The following is a 25,244-nucleotide window of genomic DNA, read 5'->3' as shown; positions in this document are numbered from 1 at the left end:
CGGTGCCGCACACAGACACACTCTGTGTGCCTGTGGCTCACACACAGACACACGGTTGCCGCACACAGACACACTCTGTGTGCCTGTGGCTCACACACAGACACACGGTGCCGCACACAGACACATTCTGTGTGCCTGTGGCTCACACACAGACACACGGTGCCACACACAGACACACTCTGTGTGCCTGTGGCTCACACACAGACACACGGTGCCGCACACAGTGGTGCGTGCAGGTGTCCGCTCTTGCTTCAAGCACGCGTGCGTAGGCATGGCCGTGTACGCTTGTCCAAGTACGTACGTACGTACGTTGAACTTTCGCACCGTACGCACAGTAGCCGATCGTGCTAATCGGAAGGACGACAAGCTAAACACAAAAAAAAGCAGTTCTAAAGAAGTGAGTTTTCAATCAAGATGATTTAAAAGTGCACAGCTCCCAGGGGCTTCCTATTATCGGGAAGGAAGAGCGTTCCAGACGGCCGCAGAAGCGCATCCCAAAGCGCCGCGCGATGCGGCGGCCGTCTTAGTTCGGTGGCGAGCCAAAATCGGCCGCCGCCGCGAGGATGAATACAGACGCAGCGTGCAGCCAAGGGAACACGACAGGTGGGTTGGCGCACACCTTGAAATGCGGCGACTTGGAGATGGGTTTTGTGGTCGGCGCAAATAAATGAAAATCAAATCTGCGTGAGATCGATCCGCCGGACAAAGTGGTGCTCGTAGAGGGGAGCGCAGGAGTAGGGCACCAAAGCTACTCGTGTGTCGTGTTGAGTGCCCTCCAGTCCAAGCGTGGGTTTTGCTCCGGGCGCTCTTAATTCCTTCACGAAAAAATGCCGTGCGGAATTGACCCCAGACTCTCAACAGAGAATCCTGCGGTCTCAATGTAGTTTTCTGTGCCAACTTTCAATGCACGTGCTATGAAGAAGGGCCATTGCCTGAAACGTCGCCTATAATATATTTGTTCTTTCAAAGCAGTGCTATTGATGGGTGTTTTTTTGTGTGTAAATTATATACCGAAGAGGCTACCACCCATACAACCATGAATGAGAAGATCTCCTGTGCATGCGGCATGTTAAACAGTCTCTGTAGAAAGGTCCACACATACCCATGTAGGTTAGGATCGACATCTGTCCGTATTCGACCCGGGCAGGAGGCAGAATTGATCCGTGTGCTCCGGTGGCAGGAATTTGATTTGTGCCGAGATTTGGTGGCATCGTGTTGAACTTCGTAACAGTGAACTGCACACCTTTGAAATGTGTCTGGGTTTGGCCCACAGGGTACTGTTGTTACTAATCTGTGTGCTAGGGTGTGCTTGTTACCTTAATGTAACATAGATGCTGTGCAATCTGCCTTTCATCTAGAGAGAGCTCTATACTATGCATCACGGGTTCTGAGAATTCCCCAGCACGCGATGATTGCCACAATAGCACGATAAATTCCCGGGAAAGCATAAGCCTTGCACGTACTGAGACAGTGCTGGGATTCACGGTGTTCAATCGTTATCCTGCTGCTTTTGCTTAAGTGAAGGCTGCGGTGTCCAGGTGGTTCCTTTCACGTCCCTTAGCTGCCCAAAGCCGAGATAGCCAAATTGTGGATAGAACCATTCGTAGAATTGTATTTTTATTTGCACAAAGCCAGAGGGTAGCCTCTGGCTTCATGTGCAGTGTGCATGATTATCACGGTTGGCTTACACACTTCCGATGAGCACGGTTGGCTATGCATGGTGCGAAATTACCCTTTGTGGCAATAAAACAGGTGTTAAGATATTCTTGGTTCTTTCGTGACTTTACCGAAAGAACCAAGAATATTAATCCCTGCAGTCACGAACGCTTTAAATCAAGGTGTTAAGATGTTCAAACATCAAACATAAACCTTTTGCAAGGAATCAAGTTCACATTAACCGCACGTAATTGTGGTGAACATGCAAACACAAACATGCTGTGACAATGTATGCATTGTCTTTGAAACTGATTGGCCTACACCAGAGACAGCCTCCTTGAGGGCCTTGTCTCACCAATTGTCAGACCAGAGAACGACAAAAGACGAGCAGTACAAAGACAATGCCAGGGCATTGAAAGCTCGGAGTGAGCAGCTACAAAATGGGACCTTTTTGCCTGTATCATTGTTTCAAAGACAATGCAAATATTATCAGAGCATGTTTGTCACCACAAGTACACGTGTGCTGAATTCAGACTTGATTCCTTGCAAATGGTTTAAATGTGGTGTTTGAACATCTTAACACCTGTTTTATTGCTAGAGAGGGTAAAACCTATTGTTGTTTTTTCATGCTATTATATTGGCAAAAAAGGCCCCATTTTGGTTCGAAATAAATTCAACATACATGCGCGATTTGCATATTTTCTTTCTCATATACCATCAAGGAAAACATTCGGAATTATGATTTACAATTAGTTACTTTTGGGTTATGGTGTGTAAGTTAAAATGTAATTTTTATTTCTTTATCCCTCCACCACTCGACAGAGCCAGTTAAATCAAGTTGTCACGTGGGACAAACACGCCCATTGAATTATTTTTCACAGCAAACCAAAGGGGCATTGAAAAGGCAGGCGACATTTTGACAATGATGCCCGACGTTTCGGCGGCGAGATTTGTATCCGGCATCGTCGGCCGTTAAACAAAAGCTCGGCTCGCAGCTCGCAAATTAGCGCAACTGCGAAAAACGAACTTTCTCACGGCGACGATTTGTGTTGTATGCAGCAAGTCAGTGGAGGGACACCCCCCACCCCCCGTCAACCGCTGCTGAACTGCCCCTGCACGCTACTGGAAGACGCTCGCTGTAACAGGATAAAATGAATCCGCGACAGAATGAATGATCACGTGTGTTAATGTCGAAGGAAGCCAATGAGCGTCCAGGAGCAGCCTAATAAGTGTCGTTTTCGATCCACAAATCGTCTCTTTAGATCCATAAATCATGTGACATGAATCACTTTATTGATTTAAAAAAATTGCATTCAAAATATCCAAGCTTGTGTTCGAGCATGAATCAAGCCATGGCATCGTTAAAAATCAGCTGATTCCCGTTCCAGTTTTGCTTATATGGGGCAAAGCCACGTCTCATTACTCCATATATTGGCCCAAAGCATGAACACAATTGATCATTCATTCTGTCGCGGATTAATTTGATCTTGTTACAGTGCGCTGCTCTTGTTGTAGCCAGACGCGGCCACGTGCCCAGCTACCGCCATACATCTGCACACGTCACACGTATGCAACTATTTACGCGTATTTATTTTGCGTACAGGAATAAACAAAACCACAATTCCATCACATATCCATCTGTGCATGGCCGTTTGACGTTACCTAACGTCTGACCAACGACGGTGACTTTAGTTAGCCAGGAGCGCTCAGCGGTCCGGCGAGCCCCTCGCAGCAATCGGAAGGCCGCGAAGTTAACGCGGCCCATCGTCATCCCGCTGGGATCGATCAAAATGAGGATGCCTTTGTGGGGGCATAATACAGGTTGTTGGCGTTAGGTCGCGTCAATATATAATTGCGTCGTTAAATGTGTCCTCTGGAGAGACTGGGCCACTGCATTGGGAATGTGGAATGTCCACCACTCTGCAGGCACGTAGTAAACGGGAGGTGAACACCAATATATCGCTGCTCATTGGGAGCTGCAGGAAATCGCTTTGCAGAGAATGATGAGGGGTCATACTCTGCTGGAGGAGCATCCGTGCATGCTGATAACTGCTACCACGTGTGCAGGAAGGCATGCTATGTGTACCGTATAGAGACACCTATGTCCACAATAAAGGTGTTTTTGGGTTATATCGCGTAAGTATAAATGTGTCGTAAAACCCACCACCACCACCCGACACAGCCAATTAGTAAGGTCTGTCACGTAAATAAAACGTGCCAATTAGTTATTCATTCAGCACACCGATTGTGTGCTGGAGAGTAAACCCAGCAACTCCGATCTCCGATCCACGCGGACCCTGAACATTCTCACTGTGGGCGCGCTCACGGTCACGCCGGCCGTTCTGGGAAACAGCGGTGGATACCCACAGCACCTGGCACCACCAACCCATTGTCCAGCTGGGCGGAATTGTGGGGTACATGTAAAGTCAAGGTCCAACCCATTGTCCAGCTGGATGGAATTGTGGGATGCATGCAAAGTTAAGGACCGAGCCTTTGTCCAGCTGGATGGAATTGTGGCATGCATGTAAAGTCAAGGTCCAACCCATCATTCAGTTGGATGGAATTGTGGGATGCATGCAAAGTCAAGGCCGAACGCCACCGGGCCACTCAATCAACAACAAATTCACCACTCTCCTCCCTGAACGAGCGCCCTGTAACAGAGAGACATTCATGACAAGGTGACGTATCGTGCGGCAATAGGCTCTTCTGTAGCGCAGCAGAAACAGGGCCAATTCCTGAAATGTCACAACACGCCCCCTTGCTATACCTGTAGCGCGGTGTCATCCCATCTGCTTATTTATTTTAATCTCTCACATCGAGCAGTGCACCACCCACCGTGGCAGAAAGGCCACAAATAAAACATCCACGTAACACATGCGAAGGTCGCTTTAATCAGTTGCTTTATTCACACCCAAGCCACACCGAGAGTTGCCACCTCTGAGGTAGCGAAGAAGACCAGGTCTTGGGAAGAAGTCTATCTCACAATATCTGGGGAAAACCAGGACAGATGGCAACTCCATAGCCACACTGCTTTTAACGACCAGTGAAACATTTTCACCGCACGTCAAATGAAAATCAACGGGTTTTTTTATTGTCATTATTAGACTTCAGTGCAATTAAGTAAAAAGAAGAGCGATTTAAAATCATCCCTTTATCTTTCAATCGTCATGTCACGAGACGGAACATTTTCAGTCAGGAACTCTGCAAGCGAGCGGTGCGTCACCCTGTGTCGAAGAATCGGCCCCGGAAGATGCTATGGAACTTTGGCTGAGGTCACTTCAGTGTAAAATATTTTGTCCACGCGAGGGGCACGGCGTCTGTGTGCCCAGCGAAGAGTGCGGTTTTTTGTCGCGTGTCAAACAGATTTTTTTAAGTCTTGGTACTGGGCTAAGCGAAAGTGTGGAAGGAGAAATCACAAACAACTATTCTGGTATTTGCCTCACTGGACCTCTCTATCCACAAGTGTGTATGTGGGAGGGTGGAGGCAAAGCACCAGCGGTCTCAAGATCGGCCTCTATGGAGAAGGCTCGTGAAGGACGCTACTGGTCAATTGGAGAGAGTCGCCCTCCAGCAACAACGGAGTGCAGTAGAGCCGCTCGCAACAAGCGAAGCACCAGGTGGCTAAAATACAGCAAGTTCGCACAGTAAGGGGTACAAGCTGGTGGCGCATCTGCCAGTCATCTCAGTCAGTCAACCCATGGCACCTGGGGTCTGTCTCTGACCTCCTGTCAGCGAGCCTTCGACACTTAACATGGCCTCAAAGTGCACCTGGCCTGGCACAGACGCCGTGGTGACGTCGTCATCACTTAGTGGCGAATGGCGGGTATTGGTATTGGTGGCGTGGTATTTCACACACGACACTACGGACCGAGTGACTTGAATTTGGTTCCCACCCTTGGCCAACGTCAGTGCTGAAGAGCTGAACCAGCACTGTGGCTTTCCTTGATTGAGTACCAGGTGCGGTGTGTAAAGCATCAACAATGGGAGGATGACGACAGCCCTCGTTCTGCCGTTCGGGTCTTAATAGGGGCTCACTAACAGCACTTGCTACAGTATGAAAAATAAGAATAGGATTAACCCTTTCTTGCAATAAAACAGGCATTAAGACGTTCAAACACCAAATAAATACCTGGCAAATAAAGGTATCCCATCGTACAGCTGCTCAACCTGAGCTATAATTGGTCTGATACTTGCATTGTATTTGTGCTGTTCGCCTTTTGGCGTTCTCTGATCTGACACTGATGGTACTAGGCCATAAAGAAGCCTGTCTCTGGTGTAGGCCAATCAGTTTCAAAGACAATGCCATCTATGAACCTTATGGCGGTAACCCGGGTTACCATAGTACCCCGGCTCTCACGTAATATCCGTGATGCGATAACGGATTTTTTATGCTATGGTTTGGCGTTTCGACATCGCGGAGTAGCACTGATTTTCGGATTGATTGGTATGCCAGTCGCGGAGTTAAAGTACACCCCTTGAAAAAAAATAGTGTCCTAGAAAGAAAATATTTAATTGCCTCGGCCATTTTGTATTATTTGTTACCCCGGGGTAACCGCCATGAGGATCATATTATCAGAGCATGTTTGTTTGCATGTTTGTCACAAGTACCTGTGGTTAATGCAAACTGGATTCCTGGCAAAAGGTATATATTTGGTGTTTGAACATCTTAACACAACTGCTTTTTATTGCCAGAAAAGCGTAAAACCTATTCCTGTTTTTCATACTTTCATACTGGCAACAAAAGTCCCGTAGATATTTCACTCGCTTTTCAACAATTCTCATGGTTTTGCTGAAAAACTCAATTGCCAAAAAGGTCCCATGATATAGCACTTACTGCCCCACGCGTCAGCATGGGCCGCACGGGGCTTCTTTGTCATCGCACGTGTGTGTGTGTGTGCGTGGGTGGAGTGTCGGTGTAACGGTCCGCATGCTGCTCTGCAAAACTCAGAAGCCTGGGTTCGATTCCCGGCAAATTGCGAGCATGAGTGACGTCCGAACTGGTTGGCGGCGCTCACGTGAACGCCACGAGGGCGAGTGGCACAGCCAGAAGAGCCGGCACACGTGACGGCCGGGCCCCTGCGTTTGGTGGCGGCTCCCTCGGGACGCAGGGCGGTGCTTCGGGATCCTTGGGGATCTTGGGAACGTGCTGTGCCAGAAAGGCACTGGAGCTGTGCTGTAGGGTTTGTGGGAGAGGGTTGAGAGAGAGCGAGAGAGGGGGTTGGTGGGGGGGCGGTGCGTGTGTTTTGATGAGGACGTACGAGCGAGCCGAGACACGGTGGCTGTTCGGTCAGTCACTCAGTCGTTTTGCCGAATTCACGGCGTGTGCTCGAAATAGCGGTGCTAATTCGGGGGCAGGGTACCCCGGCTGTACATGGAATTGTCTTGCCATGAATTTGTTGTTTCAATTTACAGCCCATTTGCAGAGCGTAATTGTTACAGGTTTTACCAAACACCACAATACTCTTATCACGTGCCTTTCCCCTGCCCATGGCCTGCATGTGAGCAGCTTCAACAGCTCTCACACGAACGAGATAGACACCTCCTTCGTCCCTCCCTGCTGCTGCTGCTGCTCCCTCCATCACCTTTCTCCTCTTTCTTTCCCCCCTCCACCTCCCTTGCCTCACCTCTCCCACGTGGATCGCGAGATGCTCCATGTCTCGGGCGGCCGCCTCCGCGCCGCGCACCGTGGATTCGGTCCAGTTGACTCGGTCGTAGAGCAGGAAGACGGGGACGCCCTGCGCCTCGGGGGGACTGAGCACCGTGTATGGGAACTCGCTGCACCATGGCGGAGGGGCGGGGGGGGTACGGATGACGCAGTGTGAACCAGAGCTGGCGTGACTCCTCATCGAAACTATAAAACTATTTATTTATTTTTTACCAGGTAAGGCCCACTGAGCTACTTATGTAGCCCTTTTCTCAGAAGCGAACTGGCTACCACAAATGATAGCCCAACGAAGTGGCTCGTCATCGTGTGGGGATTTATAGCAGCAGCCAAATACTCTAAACGCACATTGAAAAACGGAGGACCCGGAGAAAAATCCCCACGACCACGGAGAGGGACATGCAAACTCCAACCATACAGGCGTCAGGGATGGCATCACGCCCACGACCTCCTGTATACCAGGCGAGGGAGTTAACATATCCTAGCCACCGTGGCGCCTCTCAGTAATCAACCACACGTGAAGGGGTGGCCACACCAAGCCCGAGCGGCTGCATCTTTCCCACTTTGCTGAAGAGGTTCGGATCCAACAGCCGCCCTGGTCAATATCGTGGTGGCTGTATTAAAAGCGTTAAAACTCGACTACTACTACCACATTCCGTCTGCTTCATAGTTTGCTGTTAAAAGATTCTATGATGTTCTTCAAAAAAGAAGCAGGCCACGTGCGTCAGCGTCATGCTCCTAATCTCCCGAAATATTAACCCGCAAATTAGTTAATTGGCGAGAACCGCAGAGCGACATTGGCCACTTCCTATGGGCAGACTCCACTTGGCTGTGAAACAGGCGGTAGCCTTTGCCACCCCGAGAAACAGTGCCAACGCCAAAAAAGCAGCGAATTGATAATTATTATTTGTACGGCTAAAAGGTAAAAAAAAGGTGCCATGCCCCGCATTTTCCTGCTCACACCACTGCTGACGAGAACGGCCTCCTGCCAGAGGGCGTTATGGAGAGAGGCCCCTCACGCAGGATGCCTGCTCGCGGGTCCACCACACTCGGTCAGACGTCGCGTTGAGAGAGGCGGGACTAGCCGAGACGAAGCGTCGGCTGGCGAGCCCCGTTCACGCTGTGAGTTTGAGAAACTTTCACCCCCCTCGTTGATTCAAGTGCCGCGCTCACGGACGATGGAACCGGCGGCCTCTGGATCGCGAGTCCGGTCGGCTCGCCGTCGACCCTCCATGGCAGCATCCATTTTATATTTTTTTGTTGAAATCGTCAGTTGATTCCAAGATAGTTTATTTTGGGTTAGATCGTCGTGCGAGGAGAGTGATGCCACTGTTCAACTATAGCCCTCCACCCCATGTCCCTGCCTCTCTGTACCCCATTCTGTTATCTCCCCTCCCCATATGAAGCGTTCAGTCCTCGCGTCGCGACTCCTACTCGGGTGGGGCGGTGAGGCCCGAATGTTCCCCCACCCACCCCCTCGTGAAGCCCCTGGGGCGTCGATCTCGCGTCGTCTTTCCTCGCGGTCTTTCTCTTCTCCCCCCTTTATTACCGCGACCGGTGCTGTGTGCTGGGCTCGCGATGAGTCGCAATAATTAAAAAAACGAACAATACTAAACGAGAACCCTCCACCAACCCGACAGAGACAATCCAACCGAGCTGTCACCGTCGTGGGACAAATTGCGCCCCAAGCGATTTGGTTCATCAGAAACCAGAGGAGAAGGAGGAGCAAGTATGTTGGGAAGCAAGCGAAGTTCTTCACACGTTTTTTGTTGTACACGTTTCCATTGGGCGGTGGGAGGGGGGGTATAGTTTAAACTTGTCGACGACCCAACTCAAAATAAACTTAATTCTGAATCATATCGGCCGTGAAGGTTCACGTTCGCTTGCTTCGGCGAACGTAGCCGGCGGAAACGCCGTCCCAGCTCGAGTCGATCATTCACGTGATATCTCTCCGACTGGCGGTGTGCGTCGGAGAGGGGCGTTGTGTGGTGGTGGTGGTGGTGGCGGTGTGGTGGTGGTGGCGGTGGACATGACGGGCGTCTCACGGGGTCACGGTGAATCCCAGGGAGGGGGCCACGGCGGCCATGTCGTAGAGGCTGAGGCACCGGGAGACGTTCACCCGTGGGTAGTAGTAGAGGAAGGCGATGCACATCTCGTCCTGCGTGGAGAGGCCACCCTGTGGGAAGGAGGCAACGCGAGAGGGAGAGAGAGAGGGGGCCGAGACGATCGCAGAGGGAGACGTCATCGCCAAATCTGTCGATGCCACGACGCTTTCCACCCCTTTGTTGTCCTTCCCCCGGCACCTCCGATTAGCGCGTTTGGCTACACTACGACCGTGCGGAATAAGTTCAACGTACACCCCACATGTACCATCTCCTACAATGTAACAATCCACCCGATACCCGGTCTGTACGCATTACGGGGGAGTGCTGGCGCTAGCAGTAAGCGTAACTTGTGCTGTGAACCCCTGTGCTGACCCCAGTTTTGATTTCTGACCGCAGCAGCGAACACCGGTGGTGAGTGACACCTCAACCACACACGGCCTCCAAGACACCGGCCCCGACAGTCTCCCGCCGACTCCTCTTTGGTCTTTGCCAATGAGCTACCGGACGCGTGGAGGCCACTCCGGCGTCTTGTCTCGGCAATCGGCAACCTCGTTCGTCGCCAGCGCAACGCCCCACCCGGTGCCGACCGTTCTTGCCTCGTCACGTCCACGCCGCTCACCTGCTGCATTTATCTTCTGGACTCCCGCACTGCAAACCCCCGTCCTGCCACTGAATTCCTTGCATCCGTCTCAGACACCCAAACTTAACTATTAAATGTTTACCAGGTAAGGTCCACTGAGCTATATGGCTCTAAACGCAAGTTGATTCTAAATGTGGAGGGAAAAGCCGGAGGACCCGGAGATAAATCCACACGACCATGGAGACATGGAAATTCAGGGTCGGGATCGTACCCACGACCTCCTGTATACCAGGCGAGGTAGTTAACATCTCATAGCCACCGCAGTGCCCAAAGACGAGCAACAACCTGTTCTCAAAATGCCAGCAACGTCCACATGGTCAGGATCCAGTTGCCGGAACACAGAGGGCACTCTCGCCTCCAAAAACCCTTATTCCACCCGGACTCGTCTCGCGTGTCGTCCAACGTGGCTTCCACAGCCCATCGTAAACCTGCCCTGCTCAAGCTATGCACCCCCCTTGAGCGTGCCAACCACGCCGCTTAGCACGGTTGGCTACGTACTGTGCGAAAGAAGCTCAAACATACGTACGTACGTACACGGGCACCCGTATTGTGGACATCACTGCAGTGGTGGAAGGCAGTGGGAAATTAAGGTCACCCCCGTCGTCATCATCATGTCGTTGTGATGTACTCCTAAGCGCCCGCTTACTTTTTGCTGCCCGCCTTCAGCAACCCGCACTGACCAGCACTGGTGAAGTATGAATTTCGATTTAAAGCTTTCGTGACTGCAATGATTAATCTTCTTTGGTTCTTTCGGTAAAGTCACGTAGAATGAGAATAAAATAATAAATTGATAAAATAAAATAAAATATTGACGTGCAGAGGCATTTATCCAGCAGTGACATGGACTAAATGCTGTATTATTTGTTAATACTACTCTTAGTCCTGACGTTGTTGCTGTTGGTGAGACTTGTGGTCAGAGAGGAGACCGTGGTGGTGGTGGTGGTGAGAGCACGCACCGTGGTGGTGTGTGAGCGGCTTGTGCTTCTGTAGGTGCACTCCGTTATAAGTTCATCACCCTGCCAATTGACACACGCACACCACACACGCACCTCCGATTAGCACAGTTAGCTACGTATGGTGCGAAAGATGTCCAACATTCACAACACAGACGCATCGCACAACACACGCGCAACACGCGCACAACACACACACGCACAACACATGCATCATCAAGCACTCACAATGACATGGCCAAGAGGTCACACGTCTTCCATTCGTCGTACAGAAGGCTTCACAGTTTGAGCCCGGTGGGTCACCCTGGTTAATTCTGCGGCTGTGGGTAAAGGTGCAGCCCCGAAATTCTTAGCTCACGCCACCGCTGGCGGAAGGGTCTTCCACTCGGGCAAGCTCTAGAGAGGATGTATTAAGTAGAAAAAAGAGATACTTGCCATCTGCTTCACATGCGACCGTTAAAGAACCCGTAACTTTATATATTAAAAAGAGTAGGCAGCCATGTCTCCCAAATTTTCTAATTTTGAAAAATTCAGAGTAAATTACTATTCTTTAATTAACTAGGTAAGGCCCCACTGAGCTCCGTAACTCTTTTTCAGAAGCGACCTGGCCACAAATGAGAACCCAACGAAGTGGCTTATCTCGTGGAAATGTACAGCTGGCACATACTCTAAAACGCATGTCTCTAAATGTGTGGGCGAGGGGGGGGGGAACTAGAGCACCCAGAGAAAAACCCACGTGACATTGGGGAGAGAGATATGCAAACTCCAAATATACAGGCGTCAGGTTCGGGATCGAACTCACGATCTCTTGTATACCAGGCGAGGTAGTTAACATCTCGTCACGGTGGCACTACAAACCGGTTAAACTAAACAAAAATAAGTAGCAAATATTGCTCTCTACTGGCAGGCAAGACTACAACTGTCTGTGAAACAAGACCTCCGCGATAGCCCTGCACTACAAGCACGGAGCGATGGACCACCAATTAAATGCGACGAACAATTCGGAACCCAATGAGAAGCGGCGGCAAAGTGCTGCCCCCCATCCCGCGAGGGGGCAGCACTAACGCAGCTCCGATGTTGTTCGATGTCGCCGATTGGGCCGCCTACGTCTGCTACTGCGGACGGATGAAATTCCTTTCCGCGTTGAATCGGTCGGTCGGCCGCGAAGCTCCACGTTCGTGCTTTCCAGTGGCAAAGCGTACAACTGGATGACTCTCTACAACGGGGGGGAGGGGTTCGATCGCGTGGGCAGCGAACGCGACCCGTTCACCCACCCCAAGGCCACCGTTGCGTGGTATCGCACTCACGGGCAGGACGGCGGTGAGCTCCTTCAGATAGCGGGCCTCTTGGTAGTTGAAGTCGTACCCCATGTCCCTGCCGAGGTGGCCGATCTGCTTGCCTTGCCTGCGAAGGAAGCGAACCGACGGATTCACCGCGTGGCGTTAGCGGATCTCCCTTTTTTACCAGGCCTGTGGTTGGGGTGGCAGCAACCCGCCTGAAATCTTGAGTCTTGAGGCTATCCAGGATAAAATAATGCCATTCATTGTGATTATTACTGCACACACGCAGAGATAAGACATCCGAGGTCACTCGTCTAACGCTTCTACCAACCATGGCTACTGTTCCCACCAACTCAATGTCTTGCCTCCTCCACCCATGTTGATGAATCGGTCTACCAGATTGGCTGTTTTGTGTCATCCGAACACGATCAACCACCATGCTGCAGGCCACTCACTGTCGTGAAATACTCCACAATTCTAGACGGCTGGCCCGTGGCGATTATGACTTCGTCACTCACGCGCAGCTGCGTGTTCGGGACGCGTGAGGCCCACTCACCTGAAGTGCCGCACCTGCATCGCCGCTCCCAGCAGGTGTGCGTGCAAGATCGTGGCAAAGACCTGGATCTCTCCGCTCTGCCGAGCCTGCGTGTGGCCGCATGGACACAGAGAGACACGCTCATGACCATAAATAGACATGAATACGGAGGGTGCCGCGGTGGCGAGATGTTAACTCCCTCACCCGGTATGCAGGAGGTCGTGGGTTCGATCCCGACCCTGACACCTGTACATTTAGAGTTTGCATGTCTCTCTCCCGATGGTCGTGAGGATTTTTCTCCGGTTTTTCCCTCCACGTTTAGAAACATGCATTTAGAGTATTTGGCTGTTCTAAATGTCCACGTGATAAGCCAATTGGTTGGGCTATCACTTGTGGCCAGGTCGCTTCTGAAAAAAAAAGCTACAAAGCTCAGTGGGGCCTTACCTGGTAAAGTAAAAACAGATTTAGGCATACATACACAAGCACACAAAGACCACCCTCATAGCTTTTATAGGCTGCTGAAGCAAGTGGAGTGGCCAGCACCATGCCCAGCCACTTTTGTCTCCCCGGTGCTCATGTATACACATGGCACTGGTGTTCGCTGCTGTCGTCAGGAATCAAACTCAGGTCAACGGGTTTCACAGCACAGTGGGCTAACCGCTGCGCCAGCAAACCCCGTTATGCATACAGATGCTGGTTGGATTGTTACATCGTGTGAGATGGTATGTTTGTTGAACTTCGAGCCAACCGGGGGGAAGGACAACAAACTCAACACAAAAAGCCGTTATAAATAAATTAGTTTTCAATCTAGATTCAAATGTGCATAGCTCCAGTGGCTGCCTAATATCGGAAGGAAGAGTGTTCCAGATGGCCGCAGAAGCGCACCTGAAAGCGTGCTATGTGCTGGCCGTCTTTGTTCGATGGCCACTCAAAAGCCGCCGCTGCGAGGATGGGCGGAGTTTGCGTGATCAGTGTGACGACGTGGAGATGTGTTCATCCCTAGTTGACTGACCATGGCGTGCCCGCCCCTAACCAGGGCCCTGCCGGGGCTGCTCACCGATCTGCCCGGCTCGACTCCCGCCGGGCGAGGCAGGGAGCCGCGGAGCGCGTCGCCGTGCGGACCCAGAGTGGAGAAGCCCAGCGTGGGGCAGACGGCGTAGCTCATGAAGGAGGGCGTCATGGGGGGGATGAAGTGGGTGGGCTGCGGGTTGACTCCCACCTCCAGCATCCCCGAGTCGTACGCACGCAGCTCGGGCGTGATGTAGAAGCGCAGGCCCGAGCTGTCCGCCACGCCTGGTTTTGTTTGATGCGCACGGGACGCAGGTGCAGCGCCGGGGGGATGGGTTAGATATGGGCCATGGTTGCCACACCGTCCTGGTTTCTGCCCAGGAGCAGTCCTCTTGTCGACGTAACTGGTGTCTGGTGTTCTGGGAAATCTGTAAGTCTTCTACACAGCTCAGTGGGCCTTACCTGGTAAACATTGTTTAGTAATAGTTTAAAAGCTCCGCTGTTTGATCAGTTGCTAACATGGGCCCCCCGCTACCAGTTCCATTTTAATTCCTCGCATACAGGGAGCCCCCCGCCCTCACCTTTCTGGCGCTAACCCTCGGCCCCCCTCACCTGCTAGCTGGGCTGGGTTGTCGTAGTGGGTCTCCAGCATCACGAACTGGGGGTCCCCTTGCGCGCCCAGGGAGAAGCCCGCCTCAGGGGGGTAGTCGAACGTCTGCGCAGGAACACACGTGACGGCGCGACGCTGAGCACACTCGCAAATGTTGATTGAGGTCACCCCGTGCGAAACCACTCGGGCCAAAAATTTTGATTGAGGTCACCCCGTGCGAAACAACTCGGGCCAAAAAATTTTGATTGAGGTCACCCCGTGCGAAACCACTCAGGCCAAAAATCCCTGCGCAACGGCTCTCTAGAGCTCTCCCTTCGAAGCGAAGGCCCTCTACTGTCAGCAGTGGCTTTGAGCAAGCAATTTTATGGTTGTGCCTTTACCTGAGACGGAAACTGACACTATTCGGACACATTCCATATGATGGACAACAACAACAAGAAAATCAAAAGCGTGCTGTTCGGAAAAAAGGAAAGAACCGGAAATGGAGAAAGACCTAACGGGGAGAATGGCTTGATGACGACTCGAGCCATACTGGCACAAGACAGAGATGAAAGTGGAAACATATGAGGAAATGTGCAGTGGACACCGCCCATGGATCGTGATGATGATGACCTTGACCTACCTCATCCGTTTGCGAATATAATCATCGCTCGTATCATCTCGATGGGTCGTTTCCCATCTGCCGGAGAAGCGAAGGTTTACTCCGAGAGAAAAAGGGCAAACTTAACTGCGGAGTGGAGGCAGAGAGAAGGCAAGAGGAGGGCGGAAGAGACGGCGGTGAGATGACATCACAGAGTGGAGGCCAACCGCTGGACAGGAGCAATTCGGGAAAATAATGGATAGGATACGGCGGGGGAGGCATTCGCCCAAAGCAATGGGTAGTTGGTTGGCTACGTACGGCGCGAAATAAGTTCAAAGTACATACGTGCATGCACACAAGTTACCGGCTGACGGCAACTTCCGCGGTTACTACTTCAGTGGCGCTTCTGCAGCGCTCCCTCTGGCAGAGGTTCTTCCGCCAGCAGTTGCGTGGGGCCAGCACTAGCAGGGCGCCCACCTTTACCTCCGCCCACCAATTATAAGTTTTTTGTTACCGCGATCGATAAAAAAGGAGAAAATATCATGCATGAGCTGAGCAATCGAAGGCCCACTCACGCCGCCGCCCACGGCCCAGCCGGCCATGATGCCGCCGAAGCAGTGGGTGAAGGAGTCGGGCATGTTGGGGTGGTTGCACTCGTGGCTGGCTCCAACGTGGGACGCGTTCACGCTCGCCGAACACGTGTACAGCAGGATGTGGTGCACAAAGGCCTCGTTGTTGGCCTGCAGCCGCGGCACCACCTGGCACGGAGACACGGACCGAAGATCGCCCACACACACACACCCCGACGAGCAGAGCCGTCTCGGTGAAAGAATAAGAAGTGGGGTTTAAACCCTTTTCTGTCAATGAAACAGGAGCTGTGTTAAGATGTTCAAACACCAAATTGATGCCTTTTTGCAAGGCATCAAGGCTGCAGTAACCAAACACGTACATGTGGCAAAACATGCCAACAAACATGCTCTGATAATAGATGGCATTGCCTTTGAAACGAGATTGGCCTACACCAGAGCCTGCCTTCTTCATGGCCTTGTCTCTGTACAAGTGTCAGACCAGAGAACGCTAAAAGGCGAACAGCACCAAGACAATGCAAGTATCAGAGACACGTATAGCTCGGGGCGAGCAGTTATATCTATGGGATACCTTTTTTGCCAGTATTCAAAATGATGAAAAATAAGAATGGGGTTTTACCCTTTTTCTCGCTTTCCGGGGTACTTTGAAGATTTACAATTAATTGAAATTGTCACGCGCTGCCGCCACCGCCACGGCGTTCGTCCCTCGCTCTCGCAGAGGGCGAAGGGCGATGCACGAGACGCGAGGAGGAACCAGGGGCGAGCGGGCGAGGCAGCAGCCACACGCGGTGAGCTCACAGCTGTCAACCCGTACGGTTTACCCCGTATTCTTGTACAGGGAAATTGAGTTTTCACGTCCACAAGGCGCACAGTCGTTTCAATACGGGCAAAAAAAAATGTTTCGTCACTTTGTGTTTCTTCCTTGTAATAGGACTTTGTAGGATGAACGTTGACATTTATAAGGGCACGGGGTGACCAATAAGGTCTGAATTTGTTTGTAATAAGGGAGGTACTGGTAAGGGGTTGACAGATATGTGAAGTGCTGCCTTGCCTACTAAAACGACTTTTATGTTACCAGGTAGGACCCGCTGAGCGATACAACAGCTCTTTTTCAGAAGCGTCCTGGCGATGACAAATGATATTCCAACGAAGTGGCTTATCACGTGGAGATTTACAGCAGCCAAATACGCTAAACGCACGTTTCAAAATGTGGAGGGAAAAACCGGATGATCCTGAGAAAAATAAACGTGCCCACAGGGAGAACATGCAAACTCCAAATATACAGGCGTCAGGGTTGGGATTGAACCCACAAACTCCTGTATACCGGGCGAGGTAGTTAACATCTTGCCACCACGGCGCACGAGGGGGTGGTGTGGCTAGCACCACGTCCGACCGCCTTTGTCTCCCCAGTGGTGATGTTTACACACCGCACCTGAGTACTCATTTAAGGCTGTGTCTACCTAGGAGAGGCCCACGACCATTTCAGCTATTTGTCACTGATGTTAGCCATGAATGGGAATCAAAATCAAACCTCAGTCGCTGAGCTCCCAGTGCTGTGCGCTAACCACTGCGTCGCCGCTCCCCCTTGAGTACACGTTGCGTGTTTGGAGGTGCCTTTGGGTTGCCACCTTCTCCGCTGTAGACTGAACCCGGACGTGTCTCCGAGTGAGCACGAGGACTCAAGCCGGTGCGGTTTTTTTGAACAATACCGGTGCCAGATCTCGGTTCAAATCAATTCCTGCCGACCGAACGCAGAGACACCGATATTCCGCACCTGCCCGGGGTCACACACGCACACACCCCGGGCAGGTGACACCTATTGGACCGCACCGGTGCGGCCGTGTCTGCCGCCGCGCCCGTGCGCATGACAAGCCCCGCGTGGCCCCGCGTCTCACCTTGATCAGGTGATGCTTGCGGTCGAGTTTCGGCACCGGGAAGATCTCACACTGGTAAAAGGTCGACTGCGCTGGGATCTCGAACTGGGGATTAATCGTCGCACACAAAATGAGGGGGTCGGTCAGGGGCAGAGTTACGCGAGGCGGTGGAGCTTTTGTACTTTGAAGCCGAGTGACCGCCGCATGCTGGAATCTCCACAGGCGGCCCGACACGGTCCAACGCAGCGTGACGGTGCTCGCTTAACCGCCGTCCTCTCTTGAAATGGAGGCGCGGTTGCTCTCTGGCCGTACGTAAAGGTCACCGTAGGGGTCAGTGTTTCTAGACTCCCATCCTCGACCCCACACGTTCCGCCAGTCTTTTACTAAAACAGTCAAATGTGCCGCCCTGAAATTCAGGCCCACAGGGCTGCCATGCTTCTTCGCCACGTAAAGCAGGCAGTGCCCCGGGTGGGCTGCAGTTCTTTCATAATGCCGGCCCCCATGACTTAGTTGGGGCGCTAATATTTTCGTCTAATAACAAGTTCAACTTCTGACAGCGTTCGCTCGCTCGCCCTCGCAGTAGAGAAAGAACGACTCGGAGGCGCGAAGAGGAACCACAGACGAGCGGGAAGGCAGCAGCCACGCGGTTACCCGGCGTCAATAATTGCCCAAGCTCCGCGGTCCTCGAAATATTAAGGCGTTATCGGCCACTTAACGAGCGGTATACATGTGGGAGGAAACCGGAGCACCTGGAGAAAACCCACGCGACGCGAGGGGGAAACGCTCTATCCCATGCAGACATAACAAGGTGGAGTCCGCATTTTGCGCTGTACCGACTTCTCAAGAACAGGGTATGGCACCTCACTCGACCTCTGCACGATCCGACCAACCCTCGCTGTCTCCGCAGTGCTGCATTGCCAGCGGCCACGTGCGGCTTCAGCCACCGCCGCCCGGGCCCTTGCTCCGTTCGCATCGCCCCCCGGGGCCGGCTAGCGGAGGTCACCTTGTCGTAATTGACGTCGAAGTGGGCGTGGTTGGAGGGGAGCGGCTGCTCGGACGGCGGTCCGTGCCCCAGCAGCTGGACGCTCATGGAGCCCCGAGTGGTCGGGCCGTGGTACGGAATGTCGGCCTCGCTCGCCGGGTCCTTCGCTCCGTAGGCCCAGACCACGCGGATCGTGTCCTCCTGTCCGGGGGGTGTGACAGTCAACGAATGAATAAGTGACCGCATTAAATGAATGAATGAGTGAATGCGTGAATTAACGGGTGAACGAGTGAATGACACGCGTGAACGCAGGAACAAATGAACGCGCAGCCTGAAATAACGAGCAGACGAATGAAAGAGCACATTCTGGCGCGAACGTGTGGACTCACGAATGAACAAATGGGTAAAGGAATAAGCGACGAACGAGCGAATGAACGGGGCGAGTCGCTCACGTTGAGCTCCATGTCGTGCGAGTCGCACGTCCTGAGGGGCCGCTGCAGCCGCATGTGTGTGTGCGTGCCGTTCTCCCGGAGCCACACGGCCGAGTAGTCCTGGCTTCCATCGCGCAGCACCTCGCGGTCAATCACGTGGCCGTCCTGTCACACAGGGAGAGGTGGAGGGGGGGTCAGAAGGAGGAGGCGGAAGGAGACACTTCAGAATCAAAATCTTAAATTTGTATTTATTTAACACAAATATCAGTTTACTCGGTAGGGGCAGAGCTTAAACACATCAACTGCAGTGCAGGCCTCCTCTGGCAGACGAGTCAGATCACGTAAATGTCAATGTGTGTCGCTAAACCCGCCACCACCCGACACAGCCAATTCGCAAGTAAACCTTTGCTAGGGGCGATATAGGTCGCGAAAGCCCGCGGGCGTTGAACTGATATGGCCGTTGAACAGCTGTCTACCAAGTGCCCTCACCATGAAGTGGGCAGCCCCCGTGCCGTCCACCCATCCCAGCGCCACGTCCGAGCCCGCCATGCTCCCCGTGGGGCTGAAGCCCACGGCCACCCAGCCGAGGGTGCGAACCCGGACCTCCATGACGATGCGGTCGGCGTCAAAGCCCCACGACAGCTGCAGGTCTCCCTCGCTGGCCTGGGCGCTGAGTGGCAGCTCTCCCTCGACGTCCAGAGACCCCGAGGCGGCAATAGCAGCAGGAGCCGCCACCAACATCGCCGCCACCAACATCGCCGTCGTCAGCGGCATCTTCGTCGGCATCGCGGCGTCAAGAGCAACCGAGCGGGATCGACGCCACCCGCGTGCGTATAGGGTAGAGGCGCAGCCCTGCAACTGCAGGTGGAGTCGCCCAAGTGCCGGATTATCCAAGTAGCAAAAGTAACTACATAAGTAGTAGCTATGGGACCCGCACTTTCAAGGGCTTCGCGCTAAATGCTTTAAAACTATCGATTCAGGTTCAGTGATTCTGCACTTGCTCTATTACTATAGTACTATACTGCCTTCAACTTTTATGAACGACTGGGTGTTTCAGGTTAGCGCTTTGTAGTATTATCTGGCTGTATAGCAAATGAAAAAATACAATTACTTTACTATGCAAGTTAAAAATTTGTGTTTGAATATTTAGGTCGCCCTCGCCGGAGGAAGATCTAGAGAACCTCAACTACGCTGCTCAGACGTCTTGGAATGGGGTTGTGAGTGCCCACACTTTACCCCACCACACACGACCTGTCGATGGGAAAAAAATTGTAATATGCGGATGCGGTGAACAACGGTTTCTTAGCACGGTGCGCTAACCACCAGTTACTTCTTGTTACGAATTGGATATTCTAAGAGTTGTTGTTCTGTACTGGATCGATAACTCGCGTGTGAGCGCTGAGCTGAGTTGTCAATTAATTACATTTACCACAATTGGTGGAAGGTATAACTTCGCTCGGTTGTTCAGTGCGGCTGGGAGCGAATCTGCTGCAGGTCTTATCCTGGTCCCCACTCTTCGCGCTGTTAAATAGCCGCTCGACAGATATGATGTACTGGTCAGGGGAGTAAATGTCGCAACTTTCTGGAGATGACCAACCTGATAGCGGTGGCTCAACCTCAAGTCCAAGACTCCGAAAAGGTCCACGAGTGAATTCCGCCATCTACCAGTGCCGTGACAGGTCGGATCGACATCACTCGCACCACGCGACCAAAGTTCACGTGGGCTTCATGGATCCGTCATCGCTGCCTTGCCCCTATCAGAGGTCGGGGGCGATAAAGGGCTCACCGTAAACAAAGCCTCGTCATACCACGTGCAAGTGTCTAGGACTGTTTATAGTCCTGTAGAGGCGGTTGTGGTAGTGGAAGACCTTCACGCACAAACACCTAGGTGTACGTGCACGGCCCTCCATGTCTTTGTCGATCCACAACAAGGTCTCGAAACAAATGGGGGACATCTGTTGCAGGAGACCCCAACTGAAAAAAACAAAAACACCAGAGTGCATACACACCCAAGGCACTTGTCGAAGCGGTAACCAAATCATGCAATGACGAGGCAGACGAGAGCAGGTTGCAGTGCTTGGGGAAAGCTGAATTTGAAAAATGAAAATCAACTTACGAGTATGAACATGGTAATGTGCCAAATGAAGGAGGTGTTTAATCATTGCGGGCTGCCTACCAGCGTCAGCTTGAATCAACCACCAAGCTGCGAACATTGTTACTGTGCGGACATTGTGTAGGTTAAGGTGACCACCAACGCAAGAGTGAAGAAGCCATTGTGCCCACCCACTGTGCCACCCTGCCGCCATTTTGTACAATATAATCGGCCACGTGGCTCAGTGGGCACGTGGCTAATAACTGAAACAAAACAAAGGGAGACTTTCCGTTGACTTTGCTTCATTGTCTACACCAATTGTAATCGACAATTTTCAGAGGTGGGGGGGTGCTGGTAATTTCGCCGATGAGACATTATCAGTGTGAGGACCGCCACACATTTGAAACAGTTCCGGATTATCCCAGTAGCAAAAGTAGCTACATAAGTAGCTACGGGCCCCGCACTTTCAAGGGCCCCGCGCTAAATCCGGTTCAGTGATTCTGCACTTGCTCTATTACTATAGTACTATACCACCTTCAACTTTTATGAACGACTGGGTGTTTAAGTTTAGCGATTTGTCGTATTATCTGGCAGTATAGCCAATGGAAAAATACAATTTACGAGGCACGTAAAAAAAAGTGTTTTAATATTTATTTATTTTTATGGCCCCTTTATAATATATGTTACAGGCCCCGCACTAGCTTAATCTGGCACTGATTTGAAATCATTGTTGGGTTTGACAGCAGCACGATGATGGGTGGTGTTGTCACTCTTTGTGTATTGTCAGGGGAACACACGTCAGGGGCCGCACTCAAGGCCACCAGGGGCCGTCAGTGGCCTACGGTGGCCTTGCAATGAAGAACCCTGGTCTCCATTCAGGCAATAGAGAGGACAATTGTTCCTCGTTCGCTTTGAAGCTTCCAGTAGCAATTGACCTTACATCACCCACTGATGATGTAATGCATCCTTGGCGTGCATGAGGAAATTGCAGATCTCTCCATGATGTCAGATCTCTGAAGCTAAGTGTGGTTTGAGCCTGGACAGTTCTTGGATTGGCAACCACCGTGCATGAACACGTGTTATACAGAGGCTGTGGGGCTGCGGTGTGGACAGCAGAGGGACAGTGCTGGGAAATTAGATGTTGTACTCTACTCATGTTACCACGCCTATGCTCCCCACCTAGGGTTGCTGCCTGTCTGAGTTTGACCCAAGCACTCTGGCTATTGGCATCTGTGTTCAGGGTGGCAGCATTTGATTTGTACCGATATCTGGTACAAGTATTGTGTTGAACTTTATTTCCGTAAACTTCACGGCTTTGTCAAACATACTGATAAAAAAGGTCAGCGTTTGGTTTGCAATGAAAAATGGGGCAACCCTATCCCTGCTTTAATTCACCAAACAACATTGGATCATGGTTTAGGAGGCCTTCAACCAGCAGTGGATTGACAAAGGGGCTATGAAAGAGAACTTCAATTGGATCAGGTGCCTAGAGGCAAGGCTCGTAGAGAGTGGTCTGATTGGCGTACAAACTTTGACCCGTAAAAACGTTTATCTCAAAAGGCACTGATTGTGTCACGTCGCCACACTCACCCACGTCATTCATTGCCCTCACTCGTGACTGTTCGGCCGCCACTAATACAACGCCCCCATGAGCACTCTAAAGTATGCAGGGCCCCGATTTACCAAACCAGGCACTAGAGTTGCCACAATATATTGTTTACATGACACAGGGCAGGTGAGGGCATACGGATTTTCAAACACCTTTGGCAGCCAACAGCACATTCATACGCTGGTGGTCTGAGACTCCAGGATTCAGTTTTCGACTCATCTAAAAAGCCTCGGCACCATACTCGACAGGAATATTGTCGTTTGATCACCGCGTGCAAAATATAGTCAGGTCCTGCAATTTTCATATCAGGGCTGTACGACACATTGAGTCGTGACAGCCAACACGGTGGCATGTAGCGTAGTATCGACAATGCTCGATTATGCAACTCACTACTCTACGGGACGTCTGCCAAAAACATTAGCAAGCTGCAGCGTGTACAAAATTATCTTGCACGTGACGTGACGGGGTGCTGCAAAACCCGACCATGTCTGTCCAGTGCTCACCGAGCTGCATTGCCTTCCATTTGCCAAGTGAATACATAAGGTCATACTCATTACACAAAGTGCTTGCCACAAATGAACCTCAATACCTCGCTGATCTCGTCAAGGAGCATAAACCATCAGGCGAACTCCGGTCATCCTTGCAACAGCGGCTTTTGGCTCGCCATCGAACAAAGATGGTCACCGCATCACGCGCTTTCAGATGCGCTTCTGTGGCCATCTGGAACGTTCTTCCCTTCCGATATTAGGAAGCCACTGGAGCTCTGCACTTTCAAATCTAGATTGAAAACCCATTAATTTAGAACTGCTTTTTTGTGTTTATTTTGTTGTCCTTCCCACGCATCTCCGATTAGCATGGTTCGCTATGTACTGTGTGAAAAAAGTTCAACATACATAAAATATACACCTCAGTCACTGATGTCACTTACAAGAGGCCCTTGTTGATGTGGTTGCAAAAAATCTATTGCTTATCCTGGATTTAGCAATGCTTGCAAAGTGGTTGGCATGTTATTTCGATAAGATTCCCAAAAACGAGAGGCGCCTGACGTAACTTTTTTCAAAAAGTGTCGCCGATATTCCCGATGTTAAGACATATCTCTGGGTCTGTAGAGTATACACAGCTATTTCAATGCTAAATTCTCCTGTTTGATATGTAAACTCCTTTGTCAAGGCGCTCAGCTCCTCCCACCGAGCTTAAAAGACGCTGCGAATCTTAGCAGCGTTCATTGAAGTGCTGTCGTCCCGACAGTTCTGTTCCTTCACCTGAAGAAGGCCACTTGTGTTGTGGCAGAAACGTCGTGTTTTAATTGTTTCTTTTATTTTATTTTAATTTGTTTTTTTACCTACGTCACTTTGCCGAATAAAACCAAAGAGTATGAACTCTTGCAGTCACTAAAGCTTCAAATCTAGAATTATGCACAGCCACTAGAGCAGTGGTGGCCAATACACCAAGCACTGTGATCCAATTTGGTGAATCTCAAAGGGGCTGCACGATCCAACAAACAGCTACGACCAAAAATTACGTGGATTTAACCCTGTAACACAGCACAGCAATCCCTCACTAACCGCGGATTCACGTGGACACGGTTTATTATTTGTATGCGAAATGTACCAACCGCGGCCTAGAAAATTGAGGATTCCCTTGTAAGCATGGGGTCCGCATTACGACATCACCCGTGGCCACCCGTGCCGCTGTGTCATAGCTTGATCAGCTGTCCGTCTCTTTTGTTGTACTGTGCTGTACATCTCGCAGCGCACAGACAGCGTCGCATCGCAACCGCATTCACATTCACCCCATGCCCCTTCTGAGACGTCTGCAAGTCGTAGGGTGAGTGTCCCGTTCACTTCTAGATTTAAAGCTTTCGTAACTGCAAGGATCCACACTCTTTGGTTCTATTCGGTAAAGTCACGTAGGTAAAAAATTAAACAACAAAAATCACGACGTTTCGGCCACAACACAAGTGGCCTTCATCAGGTGAAGGGACCAGACTGTCTAGAGGACAGCGCTGGAGTGAACACAGCCAAGCTCAGACCGCGACCTTTCAGCTGTGTGAGAGGAAACAGAGCGCCTTGACAAAGGAATTAGCATAAAAATTAGCATTTAATTGGCGGACTTAGCATGATGAACGGTGTAGAGGGGGTGAACATGTGCAGGTCGGCGAGGGGGGGAGGGGAGGGGGGGTTTATATATTGATGGTGTGAAAAGGGAATTTAAGCAGCTGCGAAAGTTTGGGATACCACTACTTGAAAAAATATACTGTACCATTGAAAATTAGTTTAATGTTTGATATGTAAACTCCTTTGTCAAGGCGCTCTGCTCCTCCCACCGAGCTTAAAAGACGCAGTGAATCTTAGCAGCGTTCATTGAAGTGCTGTCGTCCCGACAGTTCTGTTCCTTCACCTGAAGAAGGCCACTTGTGTTCTGGCCGAAACGTCGTGTTTTAATTGTTTTATTTTATTTTAATTTGTTTTTTTACCTACGTGACTTTACCGAATAAAACCAAAGAGTATGAACTCTTGCAGTCACCAAAGCTTCAAATCTAGAATTATACACAGCCACTAGAGCAGTGGTGGCCAATACACCAAGCACTGTGATCCAATTTGGTGAATCTCAAAGGGGCTGCGCGATCCAACAAACAGC

At 51.2% G+C, this 25,244-nt stretch overlaps 1 protein-coding gene across 2 annotated transcripts; it reads right to left on the bottom strand.

Annotated features, from left to right (window-relative positions):
- Positions 1–4,539: 4,539 nt before the first annotated feature.
- Positions 4,540–24,762, bottom strand: LOC116947093 (DBH-like monooxygenase protein 1). 2 transcript variants are annotated; one of them, XM_076070576.1, is made up of 14 exons: positions 19,393–24,762; positions 18,925–19,068; positions 18,494–18,673; positions 17,512–17,595; positions 15,605–15,787; positions 14,452–14,554; positions 13,889–14,124; positions 12,853–12,938; positions 12,324–12,420; positions 11,020–11,079; positions 9,364–9,494; positions 7,281–7,431; positions 6,672–6,829; positions 4,540–4,644 (listed from the first exon to the last, which is right to left on the bottom strand). In XM_076070576.1, the coding sequence occupies exons 1-14, from the start codon at positions 19,687–19,689 to the stop codon at positions 4,545–4,547; spliced, it is 2,010 nt and encodes a 669-aa protein (XP_075926691.1). In that variant the 5' UTR covers positions 19,690–24,762; the 3' UTR covers positions 4,540–4,544. The 2 variants fall into 2 exon arrangements, with proteins under 2 accessions (XP_075926691.1, XP_075926693.1); XM_076070578.1 differs by having other exon boundaries at positions 4,540–6,829.
- Between the last annotated feature and the right edge of the window lie 482 nt (positions 24,763–25,244).

This window comes from Petromyzon marinus, chromosome 29, assembly GCF_048934315.1.
Source record: "Petromyzon marinus isolate PM22_M1 ecotype Great Lakes invasive population chromosome 29, UKy_Petmar_22M1.pri1.0, whole genome shotgun sequence".
Classification (NCBI taxonomy): Eukaryota; Metazoa; Chordata; class Hyperoartia; order Petromyzontiformes; family Petromyzontidae; genus Petromyzon; species Petromyzon marinus.
This window is presented reverse-complemented; position numbering and strand designations above follow the sequence as displayed.

Bases quoted from the DNA above. Each gene is read 5' to 3' on its own strand.
- LOC116947093 (XM_076070576.1), bottom strand. From the start codon at position 19,689: ATGCCGACGAAGATGCCGCTGACGACGGCGATGTTGGTGGCGGCGATG. The intron at 19,069-19,392 runs GTGAGGGCACTT...CCTGTGTGACAG, and splicing joins CGGGGGCTGCCCACTTCATG to GACGGCCACGTGATTGACCG. The intron at 6,830-7,280 runs GTGAGGCAAGGG...CAAACCCTACAG, and splicing joins TCGCGATCCACGTGGGAGAG to CACAGCTCCAGTGCCTTTCT.